General features: G+C 40.3%; 1 protein-coding gene across 5 annotated transcripts in view; it reads left to right on the top strand.

Moving 5' to 3' along the window:
- The first annotated feature begins 792 nt into the window (after window positions 1–792).
- PDS5A (PDS5 cohesin associated factor A) overlaps window positions 793–18,896 on the top strand; it is a 159,708-nt gene continuing 141,604 nt past the window's right edge. For 2 of the 5 annotated variants that reach the window (XM_058546914.1, XM_058546913.1), the window contains exons 1-2: window positions 793–1,156; window positions 2,015–2,192. In XM_058546914.1, the coding sequence (XP_058402897.1) occupies window positions 2,055–2,192 (138 nt within the window). In that variant the 5' untranslated portion in view covers window positions 793–1,156; window positions 2,015–2,054. The remainder of the gene's footprint in view (window positions 1,157–2,014; window positions 2,193–18,896) is intronic. The other 3 variants (XM_058546917.1, XM_058546916.1, XM_058546915.1) reach the window with 3 other exon arrangements.

Genomic DNA, 18,896 nt, shown 5'->3' with positions numbered 1-18,896 from the left:
CAGGGCCGATCTTCCTCACACAGAAAAAAAAACAACATATGAGTTCTTTCATATTCACAAGAACCATCTCGCTAATTTATAAACATGCTTATTTCTGGGTTCAGAGATTCTGAACCCAGAGATTCTGACTAAGTTTGGGAGTGGAGCCCATGAATCTACGTTTCAGACCATTCTTTGAGACCTACTCAACTCAATGCTCTTTTCAAATTTTGTAGCTTACAAAATATTAATTTTAGAAATCTAGAGAGGGGAGGGCAAAATCCGGTGGCTGTCAAAGGAACAAGAAAGAGCAGCCTACGTTGGGCCATGTTGCAAAACTTTTCCTCAGTTTGCAGATCTTCTGTCCCTGGGGAGGAAATCACCTCATTTTCACGGAGTAATTAACCGTCTTTCAACCAGTTCCGTCCACGTCCCTCAGGATGACCCCAAAAAGTCATGAACTCATCTCTGGGGCATAAGGTAAAGAAGGTCTGTTCGCTCTGCGTGCCCTCACAGGGCCTCAGGGACCGGGTTCGCTTCCCGCCACCCGGGCTCCTCCTCTTCTTGCCTTTCGGGTCCGGTCCTCCCAAAGGCGCTCCGCGCGGCAGGTCTTGGCGCCAACCGGGTGGCGGCGCTGTCTGCCCCGCGCGCGGCCGCCTCGGGCCCAAGGGAGGCGGAGGCACGGCCGGCGGAGGAAGGGGAGGGAGCGAGGCGCGCGCCCTGCTCTCGCGTGCTCTCGCACCGCTCGCGTGACCGGCTGGTGTGTGCGCGAGGTGCCGGCTCCTGGGGGCACGGACGGCCGGGCGCGCGCCGCTGTGAGGGGCGTCCGGGGCCGGGTCGGCGGGCCCGGCCGGCGCGAGGTGCGGGCGGGCAGGCCGCGGGGGTCCCGGGCGGACACAAGCTCACACGCTCCCGGAGGAGCCTTCTTCGAGGCTGCTCTTCCTCGGCCAGACGGAGAGCGGCAGTGTCTCCCCGCCCAGCGCACACTCGCCCCGCGTCTCCCCCCGCGGCGGCTGCTCCTCCTCGGCACCGCCAGCCCCAGCGCCGCTCCGGGGCGGGCGGCGGCGGCGGGACCCGCGGAGCCGCTTTGTGTGCAGCCCGACGAGGGGCGGCGGCGCAACCACCTGACAGAGGCCCGGGCGCTCGATGCACCTTCCGCCCGCATGAGGAGGAGGAGGTAAAGGCGGCGGCGGCTCGGCTCCCGCCCTCGGCTGGTGGAGGGAGGGGACGGAAGGGGAGACCGGAGGGGGGGCGCGGGACCGAGGCCCGGCGGGGCTGCCCGGAGGTGCTGGTAAGGCCTTGGCGGCGCCGGAGGGCGCCGAACGGCCGGGGCGAGAGAAGCCGCCGCCGTCCGTCAGCCGAAGTTGAAGGAACAAAATGTGAAGTGCGGAGCCGCGTCAGCCGCTTCCTGGCGTGGGGTTCGTGGTGGAGGGCGGCTTGTTTTCCCTTCCCGCGGCGGTGGGGGAGCGGGACAGGGGAGGGGCGGTAGCGTGGCGGGGACTCTGTGGGTCCGAACCTCGTCCCGGCAAGGGCGTTAGTCTCCGGGAGCCGCCGCTGCGTGTGGGTCCGGTTGGGTCCCTAGTTTTGCGGCCTAAGCCGAGCCCTATAGGCCTCGCGTCTCCTCTCCCGGAGGGGACCGGCCGGGGGGGGACTGGGAGCTTCTCTCTGACCGAGCGGGGGCCTTGGGGGCCTCGCCGGGTTCCCCAGGCCACCAAACTTGGGACCCTGGTGACTGGGGGTGGATTTCATTGTGAAAGGCGGAATAGGAAACTCCTGGCGCCGCGCGGCGCTTTTCGCGGCCACGGCGGCTGGTACCGGAGAGCCCCGTGGGCCCGGGGCTGACGGGGCCCGCGTGGGTGGGGGCGGCGGGGCGGCTGCCGGGTCCAGGCCCGGGGAAGGGACGGGTCGGGGGGCTGCCCTCGAGTCCCCGGCCTCCCGGGAAAAGGGGCCCTTTGCAGATTAGAGATTTTTGAAATGAAAAAAGAGGTTACAAAGTCGCCCTTTTCCCGCTGAACTTTTGTTTTCTGACCGATAGAGGCCGGTAGAGGACTGTGAAAGGAAAGTTGTCCCCCAGGATGGACTTCACCGCGCAGCCCAAGCCTGCCACTGCCCTCTGTGGCGTCGTCAGTGCAGACGGGAAGATCGCTTACCCTCCGGGGGTTAAGGAGATCACCGACAAGATCACCACCGACGAAATGATCAAACGACTGAAGGTAAGCGTCTGGACAGGATGTTCACACCTCAGACTTCTGTGGTAGGAGGTGCTCTCTCCTGTGGTATTACAGTACTGCTAGGCCTGGCCTTCAGAGTTTCGCCTACCAGGTGTTTTTAGATATGTTATCGTCTTCTCTTTGACCCCCTGTGAACGGTATTGTTCTATCTTTGAATAATAAGTTCTGTAGGGACATAACCATTATGAGAAATTAAAAGGAGTGTGTGTGTGTGTTTTTAAATTTATGTTTTTCAAGCATAAGAATTCAAGTGTTTTTAAAGTGTTTTCTAGAAATATTTATGAGAATACTGTTCAAAGTAGCTTGCAACCTTAAATGTAGGGATAATTTGCCGAAGACGGTTCGTATTTTCATCAGCTTCTAAGGAGGCTGATCTAAGCACAAAAGGCATTTTCTAAATTGTCACAATTTTCTAATATCGAGAAGCTTAAATATGTATATAGTATGGTTAAACTTTGACAGAGGTACTGACTTTTCAAAATTTAGGCTTTTGAAGTAAAATGATGATTTAGGTCCACATGTTCAAAGGGATTTTAAGACAGAGTATTATGGCTCTTTTTATAAGGAGTCACTTTATTTAATTTAAGCATGGTGGTCCTAAGGTCAGGGTTGTAAGTTTCAGCCTTATGTTGGTCAGTTTTTTTGCTTTCTGCTGCATGGACATAGATTGTGGCCACAGCCTTACAAAATAAGTGCTATTCTTGTTAAGAGATGAACTTGATGCAGTGGTTCTCAACCAGGGCATCTTTGACCCTCAGAGACATTTGACAATGCTGAAGACGTTTTGGTTGTCACAATTGGGGCTGAATTGGAGCAGGAAAAGATTGGAGGCAGGAAGTCCATCTAGGAAACTAACAGTAGTACCATAGGTGAAAGATACTGAAATCGTGAAGTAGAACTATGATAGTGGGAATAGAGAGAGAGAAGGAATGAGCCAAGAGACATTTCAAAGTTAGAATCAATCAGACTTGGTGACAGATGAGGGAAGAAACAATGTTGACAATGTTTCTACCTTGGGCAAGTAGGTGAAATGTATTTTTTAGGGAATGATCTTACCCTTTTGCTCTTAGAGCTTAGTCTAGTGCCTAGTAAATGTTTATAATGTTATGTGTGCTTAATGAATATTTAAGGTATTCGTTTAGTTTAGTTTTTAAAATCTATTTTGATTCTGCAGTTTTTTGCCTCTTTGGAAGGAATATGACAATACCTTCCATTAAAATAAATCTTGATACTAAAGATTATACATGAAGTGAGGTACTTAATTGATGCTTCTTAAGGTAATACTGAGTGTTTGGAGATGCTGTAAAATTATGAAATATAAAGCTGTTAAGTAAAAAATTTATACATCTTGTAATTTTTATTGTTTCCTATTAAGAAGATTGAAACTTTGAATTCTAGTGATGGATAATCTAGTTAAAAAGTTATGAATGTATATACATTTTCCACTTGAAAATAAGATTAAATATCAGAAATGCTGTTAACTAAATGGACAAATAACCAAGTCGAGAATGAGCATTGGATTAGAATATCCATTTGTTATGGGTTTTTTTGTTTTTAAGTTAAAATTTACATACGTGTTAACTAGTTGGAATGTCCTGCGAAAATTTTGCTTTTCTCAAGAATTCTTATGATTTTGTCTTCCTCCTGACTTTCTAAGTCTATTTTGAGTTTGTACTTTTTAGGGATCCCTATTTGGTTAAAATATTACTGTCTCATTGGAGGTGTAGATTTTTAACAATATTTAACTGTATTTTTAATAATTTATGTATTATTGCCAAATTTTATAAATTCAGTAGTTTATTATTATTATAACATAACAACAATGTTCAAATGCTGTGTAAATACAAAGAGGGCTTAAAGGCAAATAAAATCTTGGTCAATGGAATTTGGAGATGTTTGGTCCATTATCTTCCGTTTTCAAGAATGGAACAAGCATTTTTACAGTGAAACCATAATTTTAGAGTTAGAAGGATCTTCAAAGGAATTCTGGAACTCCTCTTATTTCACAAGTGACAAAAGTTAGGCCCAAAGTGGCCAAGTAACATTTACCAAGATCAGTCAATAGGGCAGGTTAGTGGCAGAACCAGAGCTGATAGCATTGTATTCATTTGTATTCTTATAGCTCCTTTCTTCTCCGGAATCTGAGTAGAACTAAGGAGTTATGATTTTTATTATGCAGTTGAAAACAGCATAGTGAAAAGAGAAGGGAATCAATGAGAGTTAGTTTGGTCTTTTGCAGGGAGATATAGGACAGCATTTTTTTTAACATTGAAAAGAAACTATTGTAATGCTTGGAAGCTTCCTTGAAAATAATTCTTAAAATATGTCTTTGGTAGAGCTCAGATATGCTTTTGTATATTAGAAGTTTTAATTTATATTTCTAAGGAACTACTTTAAATATTTTTGTTTTGTCCAGTCACACTGGCTCTCTGTCAGTTCCTTGAACATGCCATGTTCACTTCTGCCTAGACAGATTCCACATTATGTAGCCCATATGTACCTTTCCTCTCAGTTCATTTGTCACTCATTTGTTCTTAACGGAAGTCTCTTAGATTTCCCATTATATACTCTTTTTTTTTTTTTTGGTGAGCAAGATTGGCCCTAAGCTAACATCTGTGCCAGTCTTCCTCTGTTTCCTATGTGGGACGCCACCACAGCATGGCTTGATGAGTGGTGTGTAGGTCCATGCCCAGGATCCAAACCCATGGACCCTGGGCAGCTGAAGCATAGCACGCAAACTTAACCACTGTGCCACCAGGCCGGTCCCCCATTGTATACTCTTTAACTCCTCTATATCACTTATTACAGTTGTGATGTTACATTTATGCATATGTTTATTTGATTTATCTCCCCAACTTCTCTGTAAGCTTCATGAATACAGGTATCATGTCTGTGTTTGTTTACTTTTATGTTCTCCCGGTATGGCTGGCACATAGTTAAGTGCTCAACAAATATTAATTGAATGAACAAATAAATACTTTGTATTAACATTGGATTAGAGGGGCCGGCCTAGTGTTGCATGTGGTTAAGTGAGTGCGCTCTGCTTCCACAGCGGGGGGCTCATGGGTTCGCATCCCATGTGCTCGCCAATACATCACTTGTCACGCCATGCTGTGGCGGTGTCCCATGTAAAGTAGAGGAAGATGAGCACAGATGTTAGCTCAGGGCCAATCTTCTTTGGCAAAAAAAAAAAGAAAAAAAGAGGAGGATCGGCATCGGCTGTTAGCTTAGGGCTGATCTTCAAAAAAAAACGACACTGGATTAGAGAAATATTTTTATTTTTGAAAATGAAGGATAATTTGAAAATATTTTGAATTGCAGCTAAGTACTTTACCTGAGATTGCATACCAGAGATGATAACATAGATATTTAGAATTTTAGAACTAAAAGGTAGCTTAGAGATTATTTATTTGGTTTTGTTTTAATGTTCCAGATGAAGAAACTGAGTCTGAGAGGTTGTGACCAACCCTAGTCACATAAAGCTGAAAATCGTCATTAACAGTTTTGTTACTTACATAAGTTATAATTACATATTAATTGACAGAAATATTAAAAGCCATACAAAAGTTAGTTAGCTATTTGGAAGGACAGAAGACAGTTTACTACCAATGTTACATTAAGCATCAAAATCTATAGTTCACAAATAGCCTTCCTCCTATATAGTCAAGGATTCTGAAACTAATGCAGGGGTCATGTCTGATTTTTAAATATGTTTAAAACATGTTATGTTTTTAACACATTCAAAATGGACCTATAAACAGTCTTGTACAAAGTTCCATGATGTGCTTCTGCCCACAATTTGGTATACACAGTCTATCCCAGATCATATATTACTACAGAGCTGTATGCTACACACATTTTGTTTCTTTCTTGCTATTTTGGAGGTGAGAGGCCCTTGATAAGCCTGGGGTTTTAGAAGGAGGGATGGGCAAGGTGAAGTTTGTTTCTTATTTCCATTTTTTATTACCTGGTCTCAGAGCTCAGTGCCCCAGATTGTTCTCTGTACCCAAATCTGCTATATTCATTCTGTTACAGAGTCAAATCAAAATACTTCTTACTTTGGTGCTAAGAATTAGGAAAGATTAAATAATAGGGTTTTATTGTTCTGAAAACGTCACCCATTTTTCTCCCACCAGGTGTTACTTCTCTTTTCATTGTATTTTTCTATGATCTTTCTCTTTGTGTCAACCATTCTCCCTCTTCCTCACTCTCTCACTTCTGCTTTCTATAGTCTGGCCTGTTGGACAGTTTAGTAGGAATTAGCGTATGGTGGGCTTGATTTAAGGTAAGGCATCCCCCTTTTCTCATCAAACCTAGGTTGGGAGAGGGGAGGAATAGATTGGGACTAGGAAGGCCATGAATTCTTTCCCTTTCCTTCCCTTCAGTATTCAGAAATACTTAGTTTGGTTATAATTATTTTTACTTCTATAAATGATTTTTGTTTATTCCTAATTGTCACATAGTATGTTAATTTTACATATTCAGTATGTAATTTCAACTCTAAATTTATTCATTTATTTTAATATTTGTATTAATGCAGAAGATTCTGCTAAGACATTAAAATTAAATGGAGAGGCAAGATTTCTTAAAATCAAGTCCTAAAGTGTAGCCAGTGTGCATTTGTGAAGTAATACTTAGTACAGCACAGTTCTTATTTTAGACTTCTATTTGTGTACAGGGACTATTTTGGTTATCCATCAGTTGCTGTGTAACAAACTACCCCCAAACCTAGTGGTTCAAAACAGCAACTTTTTTTTTTAGTTGTGGTAAAAAAAATCTATAACACAAAATTTACCATTTTAATCATTTTTAATTATACAGTTCTGTGGCATTAAGTACTTTCACATTGTTGTGCAGCCATCACTGCCATCCATCCCCAGAACTTTTTCATGTTCCCCAACTGAAACTCTGTACCCATTAAACAATAACTCTATTTCCCCCTTCTCCCAGCCCAGGCAACCACCTTGCTGCTTTCTGTCTCTATGAATTTGACTACACTAGGACCTCGTACAAGTAGAATCATACAACATGTGGCCTTTTGTGACTGGCTTATTTTACTTAGGATAACTCAAGGTTCATCCATATTGTAGTATGTGTCAGAATTTACTTCCTTTTTAAGGAAGTATGTATATAACATCTTTTATTTATCCCTTCATTCATCGATGGACACTTGGCTTGTTTTCACCTTTTGGCTACTGTGAGTAACTTTTCTTATTATCTCACAATTTTGTGGATTAGGAATTCAGGCAGGGCTTGACTTGATGATTATTCTGTTCCACATTGCTTACTGTGCTTACTCAGTGGTGTTCAGCTGGTGACTAGACTGATCTAGAAGATCCACGCTGGCATCTCTCAAACACTTGGTGCCTTGGTAGGAACAGCTGAAAAACTGAACTCAGCTGGGCCCTTTTTTCTGTCTGTGGTGTAGTTTTAGGGCTTCTCCACATGGTCCCCCCAGCAGGGTAGTTGGACTCGGCTCCAGGACACCATAGAGGAAGTTGCCAGTACTTTTAAACTCTTGGTTCAGAATTGGTAGAGTAAGTAATTGGTAGAGATTGGTAAGAATCTATCTTACTCTACTGGTTAAAGTAGTCATAGCCCAGCCAGCATTCAAGAGGAGAAAAGTTGACCCTACTTCTCAATGAAAGAAGTAGGAAAGAATTTGTAACCATCTTGAATCTACTACAGGATTATAAATTTAAAAACATTTAATCTCAAAAACAACAGTATATATTTGCAGCCAACTTGCTAGATTTGTAAAATTTATTCTAAATATTGTAAGAAAAAATTCGTAGGGTTCTTTTTTTGGGGAAAATTGGCCCTGCACTAACATCTGTTGCCAATTTTCCTCTTTTTTTTTCTTTTTTCTTCCCAAAGCCCCAGTATGTAGTTGTGTATCATAGTTGTGGAGTTGTAGCTCTTCTGTATGCGATGCTGCCTCAGCCTGGCTTGATGAGCACACCCAGGTCCACACCCAGAATCCGAAAGAGCAAACCCTGGGCCGCCGAATGGAAATGTGCAAACTTAAGTGGTGTGCCACTGGGCCGGCTCCTGTAGGGATTTTTTTTTTTATGTGCTAGTTAGGGAAACATTATGGGGGAGGCTCATGATTTGATCTTAAACCCCTGTTTCTTATATTATTTGAATTTTTACTGGTAGGTGTTACTGACTGATTATAATGATGATTTTTCCATTCCCCCCCTTTTTTTTTTTTAACTATCTCAGCTTTTTGAGACATTTCAGACCTCTAGAAAAGTTGTAAAAAGTTGTACCTTCAACACCCGTATCCCTTGACTTAGATTCACTAACTGTTAACATTTTGTCACCTTGGCTTGCTTTTGTTTCTCCATACACATACACACACAGAGGGAGACAGACATAACACGTTTTTGTTTGAGTTACTTTCAGACATCGTGACATTCTACCTCTGCATACTTCAGCGTTCTTCTTAGAACAAGGACATTCTCCTACTTTATCACAATTATCATTATCACACTGAAGAAGTTTAACGTTAATACAGTGATATCTATTATACTGTCCATAATAACATTTTCCCAGTTGCCCTAAAAATGACTTTTTAAAAAATTGTTTTTTTCCCCCTCTATCCAAGGTCCAATATAGGATCACAAGCATTTATCAGGTCTCTTTGGTTTCCTTTGGTCTAGGAAGTCCTCTCACTGTTTTTGGGGGTGAGGGATCGTCCATAACAGGACATTTTTGAAACATTTGTCTTGTGGGAGTTGCATAATCTGTTTTGTCTTATTTCCTCGTGCTTAGATTCAGATTGAACTTTTTTTTGGCAGGTATACTACACAAGTGTTGGTGTATAGTTCCCTTTGCATCGTATCAGGAGGCATATAATGTCATTTTGTCGTATTGGTTATGCTAAGTTTGATCACTTGGTTACAGTTGGCCAACTCTCTCCTTTGTAAAGGTATTTTTCCCCTTGCAGTTAATAAGTAATGTTTAAGGTGACAGTTTGTAAGAATAACTTGTTTTCCAACTATTCTTATTTAACTGTTTTAGCATCCACTTTGATGGTTATAAAATGTTGACTTTTTTGATTCTGTCAATCTTTCATTTATTAGCTGGCGTTCTGTAAAGAATAGCCTGCCTCCATATAAAAAAAAATTACTCATGGATTCTTCATCCAATTCATTATAATCCATGATTGTCTGTCTTTCTTTTGAGAGGCAGATTGTCCTAAATAAGCATGCTGGCTTTGGTGTCCTTTTGAAAAGTCTAGTGTCTTGTTGACATGTCTCTCTATGAATTTGTGAGCATTTCTTTGTTTTCCGCTACAGGATGTTCACCTTGCACTTCCTTGCCCAAGATTTGGATAGGTCATTTTTTTCCGAAGAGCTCTATTTCCATTTTGGTATAGAGTAGTGTTTATAAACCAAGATCTGGGCATAGGCATTTATGTTCACATTAGGATGTAATTTCTTCATTCCCTTTCAGTGTATAGAGCTAGGAAATATACATATATACTTTAAAATCATGAGTGTATTGTTACCTTCCACTGAAATCCAACACTGCAGAGTTTTTCCTAAACTTCCTCTGTGTATCATCCATATGCAGTGTAAACTCTCTTTTCCCTTAACTTTGATAAATTTTTTTGTACTACCCTTCTGTAAGCACAGAAAAATTCAGAACTAGTATACCAGTATTCTTTGCAATTCGTTGTGTCCTATTAAAGTTATATAGAATATTGTATTTGTTAGTTACTTGGATTTGAATTCTTTTGTCTGAGTGATTATGTTATCAATTTTATACACAATTGGTCTATTTCTTTCTGTATTCAATTTTTTAATATGTATATGTATACTTGTTGACTCTTTTTATTTCCACTGACACATGTAATCCTTGCTTGATATTTTTGTGTGTGTGTGTGAGGAAGATTAGCCCTGAGCTAACATCTGTTGCCAATCCTCCTCTCTTTGCTGAGGAAGGTTGGCCCTGGGCTAACATCGTGCCCATCTTCCTCTACTTTATATGAGACGCTGCCAAAGCATGGCTTGATAAGCAGTGCGTAGGTCTGTGCCTGGGATTCAAACCTGTGAACCCCAGGCCGCCAAAGCAGCGCGCACGAACTTAACCACTACGCCACCAGGCCGGCCCCTTGATTTTTTTGTTGTTGTTGTTGTGGTTAAAAACACAACATAAAATTTACCATCTTTTTTTTTTTTTTAATTTTATTTATTTATTTATGTTCCCCCCCAAAGCCACAGTAGATAGTTGTATGTCATAGCTGCACATCCTTCTAGTTGCTGTATGTGGGACGCGGCCTCAGCATGGCTGGAGAAGCCGTGCATCGGTGTGCACCTGGGATCCGAACCCCGGCCGCCAGCAGCGGAGCGCGCGCACTTAACCGCTAAGCCGCGGGGCCGCCCCTAAATTTACCATCTTAACCATTTTTAGGTGTACAGGTACAGTAGTGTTAACTATATGCACGTTGTTAATACAACAGATATCTAGAACTTTTTCATTTTGCAAAACTAAAACTCTATACCCATCGAACAACTCCCCTTTTTCCCCTTTCCCCCAGTCCCTGGCAACCACCATTCTACTTTCTGTTTCTAACTACTCTAGATACCTGATGTAAGTGGAATCATACAATATTTGTCTTTTTGTGACTGGCTTATTTATTTCACTTAGCATTATGGCCTCAAGGCTTATCCATGTTGTAGCATATGATAGGATTTCCTTCTTTTTTAAGGATGTATATTATTATTCCATTGTGTATATATGTAACATATGCTTTATCGATTAATCCATTGATGGTTGTTTAGATTCTTTCCACCTCTTGGCTATTGTGAATAATGCTGCAGTGAACATGGGTATGCATAATCTCTTTGAGATCCTGTTTTCAATTCTTTTGGATATATACCCAGAATATATATTGCTGGATCATATGATAATTCTATTTTTAATTTTTTGAGGAACCTCCCATACTGTTTTCCATAGCAGCTGCACCATTTTGCATTCCCATCAGTAGTGCACAGGGATTCCAGTTTCTCCACATTCTCACCAATGCTTATTATTTTCTGTGTTTTTTTGGTGAGAAAGATTGGCCATGAGCTAACATCTGTTGCCAATCTTCCTCTTTTTTTTTTTTTTTTTTTTTTTTGGTGAGGAAGATCAGCCCTGTGCTAACATCTGCCAGTCCTCCTCTTTTTTGCTGAGGAAGACTGGCCCTGGGCTAACCTCTGTGCCCATCTTCCTCCACTTTATATAGGATGCCGCCACAGTATGGCTTGCCAAGCAGTGCGTCAGCGTGTGCCCGGGATCCAAACTGGCGAACCTCGGGCTGCTACAGCAGAGTGCGCACACTTAACCGCTTGTGCCACCAGGCCGGGCCCCCTCTTTTTTTTTTTTTTGCTTGAGGAGGATAGTCCCTTAGCTAACATCTGTGCCAGTCTTCCTCTACTTTGTATATGGGATACCGCCACAACATGGCTTGATGAGTGGTGTGTAGGTCTGTGCCCAGGATCTGAACCTGCAAACAACGGGCTGCTGAAGCCAAGTGCGTGAACTTAACCACTGCGCCACCAGGCCACCCCCTATTTTCTGTGTCCCCCCCCCACCCCAAAGCCCCAGTAGATAGTTGTATGTCATAGCTGCACATCCTTCTAGTTGCTGTATGTGGGACGCAGTCTCAGCATGGCCGGAGAAGCGGTGCGCGCCCGGGATCCGAACCCTGGCCGCCAGCAGCGGAGCGCGCGTACTTAACCGCTAAGCCACAGGGCTGGCCCTTTTCTGTGTTTTTGATGCTGACCATCCTGATGGGTATTGGGTGATATCTCATTGTGGTTTTGATTTGAATTTCCCTGATGATTGGTGATGTTGAGCATCTTTTCACGCTTGTGGGCAGTTTGTGTATTTTCTTTGGAGAAATGTCTGTTAAAGTTCTTTGCCCATTTTTTAGATCAGGTTATTTGTTTTCTTGTTGTTGTGTTGTAGGAGTGTTTGTATTCAGTTTTAGGGATTACTTTTTTTATTTAATTTTACATAGTTCTAGAGTCAGAACTATATAAAAACTTAGGCTTTTCAGAAGTTTTGCTCCCATTCTTATCCCTTCCACTGCATTTCCATGCATCCACCCACTATAGATAATCATTTTCATTAGTTTTTGGTTTATCCTTTGCATTATCTCTCTTCTTACTCAAAAGATAGACCTACTATATGTACTCTCTTATACTTTGCTTTTTTCACTTTATATATCTTGGAAATCGCTCCATATCTGGAAATCTTTTTAAATTCTTTTTCATGGTGTTATAGTACTCTATGTATAGATGTGCCATAGTTTTATTCAATTAGTCTCTCATTGTTACATTTGAGATCGTTTCTAATATTTTTTTCGTGTTTTTTGTTTGTTTGTTTTTGTTTTTTGTTTTTTGTGTGTGTGAGAAAGATCAGCCCTGAGCTAACATCCATGCTAATCCTCCTCTTTTTGCAGAGGAAGACCGGCTCTGAGCTAACATCTATTGCCAACCCTCCTCCTTTTTTTTTTCCCCAAAGCCCCAGTAGATAGTTCTATGTCATAGTTGCACATCCTTCTAGTTGCTGTATGTGGGACGCGGCCTCAGCATGGCCAGAGAAGCAGTGCGTCCGTGTGTGCCTGGGATCTGAACCCAGGCCGCCGGTAGTGGAGCGCATGCACTTAACTGCTAAGCCACGGGGCCGGCCCATGTTTCTAATATTTTGTGATTACAAATAATGCTAAAGTGAATAACCTTGTTCACATGTTGTTTGTATTTGTGGAGGTGTATCTTTAGGGTAAATTCCTAGGAGTGGGATTGTTGAGTCAAAGGATAAACTCATGAGTGATTTTGTTAGAGGTGGTCAAATTTCCCTCCATAGGGGTTGTACTATTTTGGACTTCCACCAGCAAGTATAAGAGCGTCCAGCCTCTCAATAATGCATTGTCAAGTAATGCCTGCTTCTCGCAATACCATGATTTATTTTCCCTATATCAGAAATCTCTAGATGTCTAAGGAAAAAACTGATTGGTGCTCACAATAGGAGAACAAGTTTAGGGACATTAATGAATTTTGTTTATGTTAGCTTCTATTTTCAGCATTCATTGTCTAAATTAAACATTACTTTGGGTAAGATTGTTGGCACATGGAAGTATGTCCAGTTGAATTCCCTGCTCAGAAAGATAAAATGAGTGGAGTTTATACATTATATAAAAGCCTAACAAGTTTTTGTTTGCTGAAGAGAACAAATCAAGAAGCTTCTAGATAACAGTTGCAATAGAAAGCTGAACACAAACATAATGAAGGAATTTGCTAAATTTCTTTCCCTTGCTCTTGGCATTTGGTCTGTTACATTAATGTGGAGCTTTCCAGCTGGTGTGCTTCTACACAATTACAGATGTGCCTACCTATAGAGTCCCTCAGCCTTTGGAGGTTACAAATATTGTATCATTTTTTTGTATACTATGTGATATTTAAAAAGTTGGGAATTGCTATAATATGTGTTGTTTTTCATGTTATAAAATTATCATTAAGATCAAACATTTAAAACTTCCTGTCAAACAAAGTAGGGGCACTGATTGGTGCTGATAAGGCCAGCCTTTGAATAACATTAGTCCATTAGTGAAAACTACATTTATACTAGAATAACACTGGAATGGATTTCCATTTATATGAAGAATATTTGAGATTATCATATAACTTATCATAAGTTAAATGCCAATTATGTGCTAGGATTGCATGTTTCTTTGGATAAAGAAATACTAAGAATTTTGGTGGTCAAGAAAAGTTTCACGGAGAAATTGACATTTGGACTGGGATTTGAAGGCTCAGACTTTGGTTGGCAAATGGGTGGTAAAACATTCCAGACAGATGAAGAGCAGAGACAGAGACTGAGAGGCAGAAGCATGCTTGATGTGTTTGGAGAAAATGAGTAGAAGAGTTTTGCTAGAGCTAAAGCATCTTAAAAGAGAGTAGTTGCGAGAAAAAAAGAGGAAGGTTCCTATGAAATGTTCAGGTCCTTAAATGCCAAAGAAAAGAATTTGAATTAAAAAGAAAAAAACCTCTCAGGCATTTGAGCTGGAGAGTGATGTGTCTGTGTCATGGTTTTGCATGATTAACAAAGCTAGGTGACCAGGCAGTTTCTTAAGCACATGAATACCACCCTTTCTTTGTGGCCAGTTTGTGAAGTCTTTTTATCCTCATGTCCAAACCAGATAGCATCTTTGGTTGAACAATAATTCATTTCTAATTGATACTAAATAAATCTGTTTGTTGCTGAGCCTTTAGTCATATGACAGTGGTTAGTAGAATTTTATGTACTAGATGATTATTATATGAATGTTTTTTTTTGTTTTCGTTTTTGTTTTTTGGTGAGGAAGATTAGCCCTGAGCTAACATCTGTTGCCAGTCCTCCTCTTTTTGGTAGGAAGATAGGCCCTGGGCTAACATCCGTCCCCATCTTCCTCTACTTTATATGTGGGTTGCCTGCCACAGCATGGCTTGATAAGCAGTGCGTAGGTCTGTGCCTGGGATATGAACCCCGGGCCGCCGAAGCGGAGCGTGCGAACTTAACTGCTATGTCACTGGGCTGACCCCATGAATTGGATTTTTATCACATAGGTCAGTGTGTGTTTTTCCAAAATTTCGTAGAATTTCTATGGTAGGAATTCTAAGTAAAAATTAGTAGTAAATTGGTGCCCAATTATTTTGTTAAGTTTGATACTTGAAAATAGTTCAGTGGCCATATATAATTGTCCTGTTATTTCAAATGTTTGTTGAATTGAATATCCTTCATCTAACCACTATAAATTAAGTAGAGGAGAATTCCTTATCTGCAAAAAGAAAATCATTGAATAAAAGTGTTTAACTTAAGATTCATAAGGATTGAGACAGTGTATATAAGAACACTACTTTGTGGCAGAAGTTTAGCAAGTGGTTTTCTTCTTGAAGCATATACCTACATAAGTTTGAAGAAAGTGTTAAAAATCATCAGGCAGTAATAAAATGAAATTGGTTTTAGATTTCTAGGAAGTAATGTTATGTAATTTTGTCTAGTGTATTCAACTTTCATCCTTTAATTGATATTTTATCTTATTTTTTGGATTATAGCACATTGCTGCTGTCTCAATTGTTCTTTATATTTTTCGATACTTTTTTATTCAATTGTTAATGCTTTTTTTTAATAGATGCTATTTTTTAGAGCAGTTTTAGTTCACAGCAAAATTAAGTAGAAAATACAGAGTTCCCAACAGTTCCCCTGCCTCCGCTCCTACTCCCATCTACCCCCCATGACATCCAGCACTAGAGTAATACTTTTGTTACAATTGATGGACCAACATTAATATGTTATCATCACCCAAAGTCCATATTCCTGTTTTTAAATAAAATTTTAATTATACTGTAAATGTATTCTTTTGATTTTTATTGAACAATATAGCATGAGTATATCCATGTCATTAAGTAATCTTTTAAAACGACTTTTTAAAAAAAGAATTTATTTTTTAGAGAAGTTTTAGTTTCACAACAAATTTGAGGGGAAAGTATAGAGATTTACCATATACTCCCTTCCTCCACACATGCATGGCCTCCTCCATTATCAATATCACTTACCAGAATGGTACATTTGTTACCGACAGTGAACCTGCACTGACGCATAATCACCCGAAGTCCATAGTTTACCTTAGGGTTTACTCTTGGTGTTGGATATTCTGTGGGTTTGGACAAATGTATAATGACATATAGCCATCATTATAAAAACTTGCAGAGTCTGTTCACTGCCCTGAAAAATCTGTGCTCTGCCTATTCATTCCTCCCCCCTTCCTATATATTTTTTAGCATGGAAAATCCCAAATGTTTATTATTTATGTGTAGCTTATGTTTTTTACTGAAGTTAGTTTTATTGTCCTCTTAATATGCCTAATTTTGACTTTTCTTGTTTGGCCAAGGTGGAGCTCTGAGTGTCAAATTTATTCATTTTAAGTGCAGAAGATTTTATATCTCGAAGATAATCAGCATGCTCTAATCTAGATTAGTGGTTCTCAGATTTTTAGAGTTTTTAAGTATTACCTGGTGGTTTTGTTAAGAATCAGATACCTGGTAATCTCCCACCCTCCCAACCCCCAAGCCAATTTTTAGGGGTTCGCTCAATTTTCTGCATTTTTTTCTTTTTCTGTATTTTGAATAAACTCCTCAGGTGATCTTGATCCAGAGAATATGCACTGAGAATCCCAGAAATATATTTTACTTTCCTTATTGCTAAATTTCACATGAACTGTTGTCAAAAATTTTGTCTAAAAAGCATTTTTAAAATGAATTATAGGATATTTTACATTAAGTTTAAATTCTTCCCAGAAACAGACTTTATTCCCTAATTATTTTAAACTTAGCTCTATCCTGAAAATGTTTTAATTTATTTGGAAGGTATGCAACTATGTATACCATGATCTTTTTACCTTATCTGGTGGCAATCTGTTATTTAGAATGCTATTAATCTGCATTTCTGTTATACAATTTTACTAGTAGTTATAAAATGTGATTTAACAAAAGAGTCTCTAAAGGTAATAGCTTACAAGCTCATTTGATGGGGTGATTTACTTATGAAAGCAGATGTTCTTGGTTTCCAAATGAAATCTCATTCCATCCCAGTCTTCCTAATTTTAGCTGACTGCAACAAATACAGCATGTTGGAATTTTAAAAAATTCAAGATGAATTGATAATTTGTATATGTTTTACTAATGAGAGTTTTACTTTTTCCAAAATAGGAGGGTCAGTAAACATTGATCTGTTTTGCGTTTTCAGTAGTGTGTGGCGTTCCAAAACTAATCATTCTTATTTATATATGTTTTGTGATTCCTGTGGAATTTCTGAATCATCAAAGATAAAAAGTTGATGTGACTTTATTACTTACCACCTCATTTTAACTATTTGCAAATTGGCAGTGCTTGATATGATAGTAATTAAATAGAACATTTCAAATAGTAAATTTTCCTATCCCCTAGTAAGAGAGATTACTTTCTTCTCAGACTGCCCTCAGAATTTTCCCTTTTTTTGACAATGATGTGTCTTTTATGTTTTTGTTTTTTTATTTTATTTATTTTTCATTTATTTTATTTTTTTGCTCAGAAAGGTTTACCCTGAGCTAACATCTGTTGCCACAGTCTTCCTCTCCTTTTTTTTCCCCTCCCCAAAGCCCTAGGACATAGTTGTATATTCTAGTTGTAAGTCCTTCTAGTTCTATGTGAGCTGCCGCCACAGCAAGGCTACTGACAGATGAGTGGTATGGTTCTGCGCTTGGGAACCGAACCCGGTCTGCCAAAGCAGAGCATGCTGAACTTTAACTACTAGGCCATCAGGGCTGGCTCTGTTTTTCTTTGTATTTATCTTGTTTGAGGTTCTGTGAATTTCTTGGATCTATAGTTTATGTTTCATTATTATTGAAAAATATTCAACCATTATCTTCTCAAATATTTCTTCTCCATTTTTTTCTCTCTTCTCCTACTGTGCCTCCAGTCTGTTTGATAATGTTCAATGATTTGACATAGTTTCCATTTCTGTGCTGAAATTTCCCGTTATTAATGCATGTTGTCTATGTTTTCCACTATGTCTTTTACTATATTAATTATAGTTATTTTAAAGTACCTGTCTGATAGCTTTATCATTTGGGCCATCTCTGGGTCTGCTTCTGTTCACTTATTTATCTCTTGATAATGGGTCTTTTCTCCCCTCCTCAAGTTTTTGATTGAATGCTGGACATTATGTATTAAAAAACAGAGACTGAGGTAAATGATATTAATGCACAGAAGTAAACATCTCTTGTCAGGTTGTTAGTGTGAGGGATTGAGTCAGTTCTTATCTGGTTGAGTTGAGTTTGCTGTATTTTGCTTTATTTTGTGTGTGTGTGTGTGTGTGTGTGTGTGTACATCTATCTATCCATCCTTTTCTTTTTGGTGAGGGAGATTGGCCATGAGCTGACATCCATTGCCAATCTTCCTCTTTTTGCTGAGGAAGATTGGCCCTGAGCTAACATCTGTGCCCATCTTCCTCTGGTTTGTACATGGGACACGGTCACAGCGTGGCTTGATGAGTGGTGCGTAGGTCCACGCCCGGGATCCGAACCTGTGAACCCCAGGCCGCCAAAGTGGAGCGTGAGAACTTAACCAGTATGCCACCAGGCCAGCCCCCCTTATCTTTTTTTAAATGTATTTCAAAGTAAGTTGCCATCATCAGTACACTCCACCTCTAAACACTTCAGCATGAATATCATTAATTAGAGTTCACTGTTAGTTTACAGTTTTTTTGTGTGGGAGGGTAAACTTTATATACAGTGAAATGCATGTATCTTTCTTTATTTTTTTATATATTTATTTTTTTGTGAGGAAGATCAGCCCTGAGCTAACATCCTTGCCCATCTGTCTCCACTTTATATGGGATGCCACCACAGCATGGCTTGACAAGCGGTGCGTCCGTGTGCGCCCAGGATCCAAACCTGCAAACCCTGGGCTGCCCTACTGGAGCGCGCACACTTAACTGCTTGCACCACTGGGCCGGCCCCAGAAATGCATATATCTTAATTGTACTATTTGATGAGTTTTAAGACTTGCTTACTCATGTGTAACCCAAACTCTTACCATGATATAGAACGTTGCTATCACTTGAGAAAGTTCCCTTATGCACCCTTGTAGTTAATCTCTGCCTTTATACCAT

Source organism: Diceros bicornis, chromosome 8 (assembly GCF_020826845.1).
Source record: "Diceros bicornis minor isolate mBicDic1 chromosome 8, mDicBic1.mat.cur, whole genome shotgun sequence".
Taxonomy (NCBI): Eukaryota; Metazoa; Chordata; class Mammalia; order Perissodactyla; family Rhinocerotidae; genus Diceros; species Diceros bicornis.
This window is presented reverse-complemented; position numbering and strand designations above follow the sequence as displayed.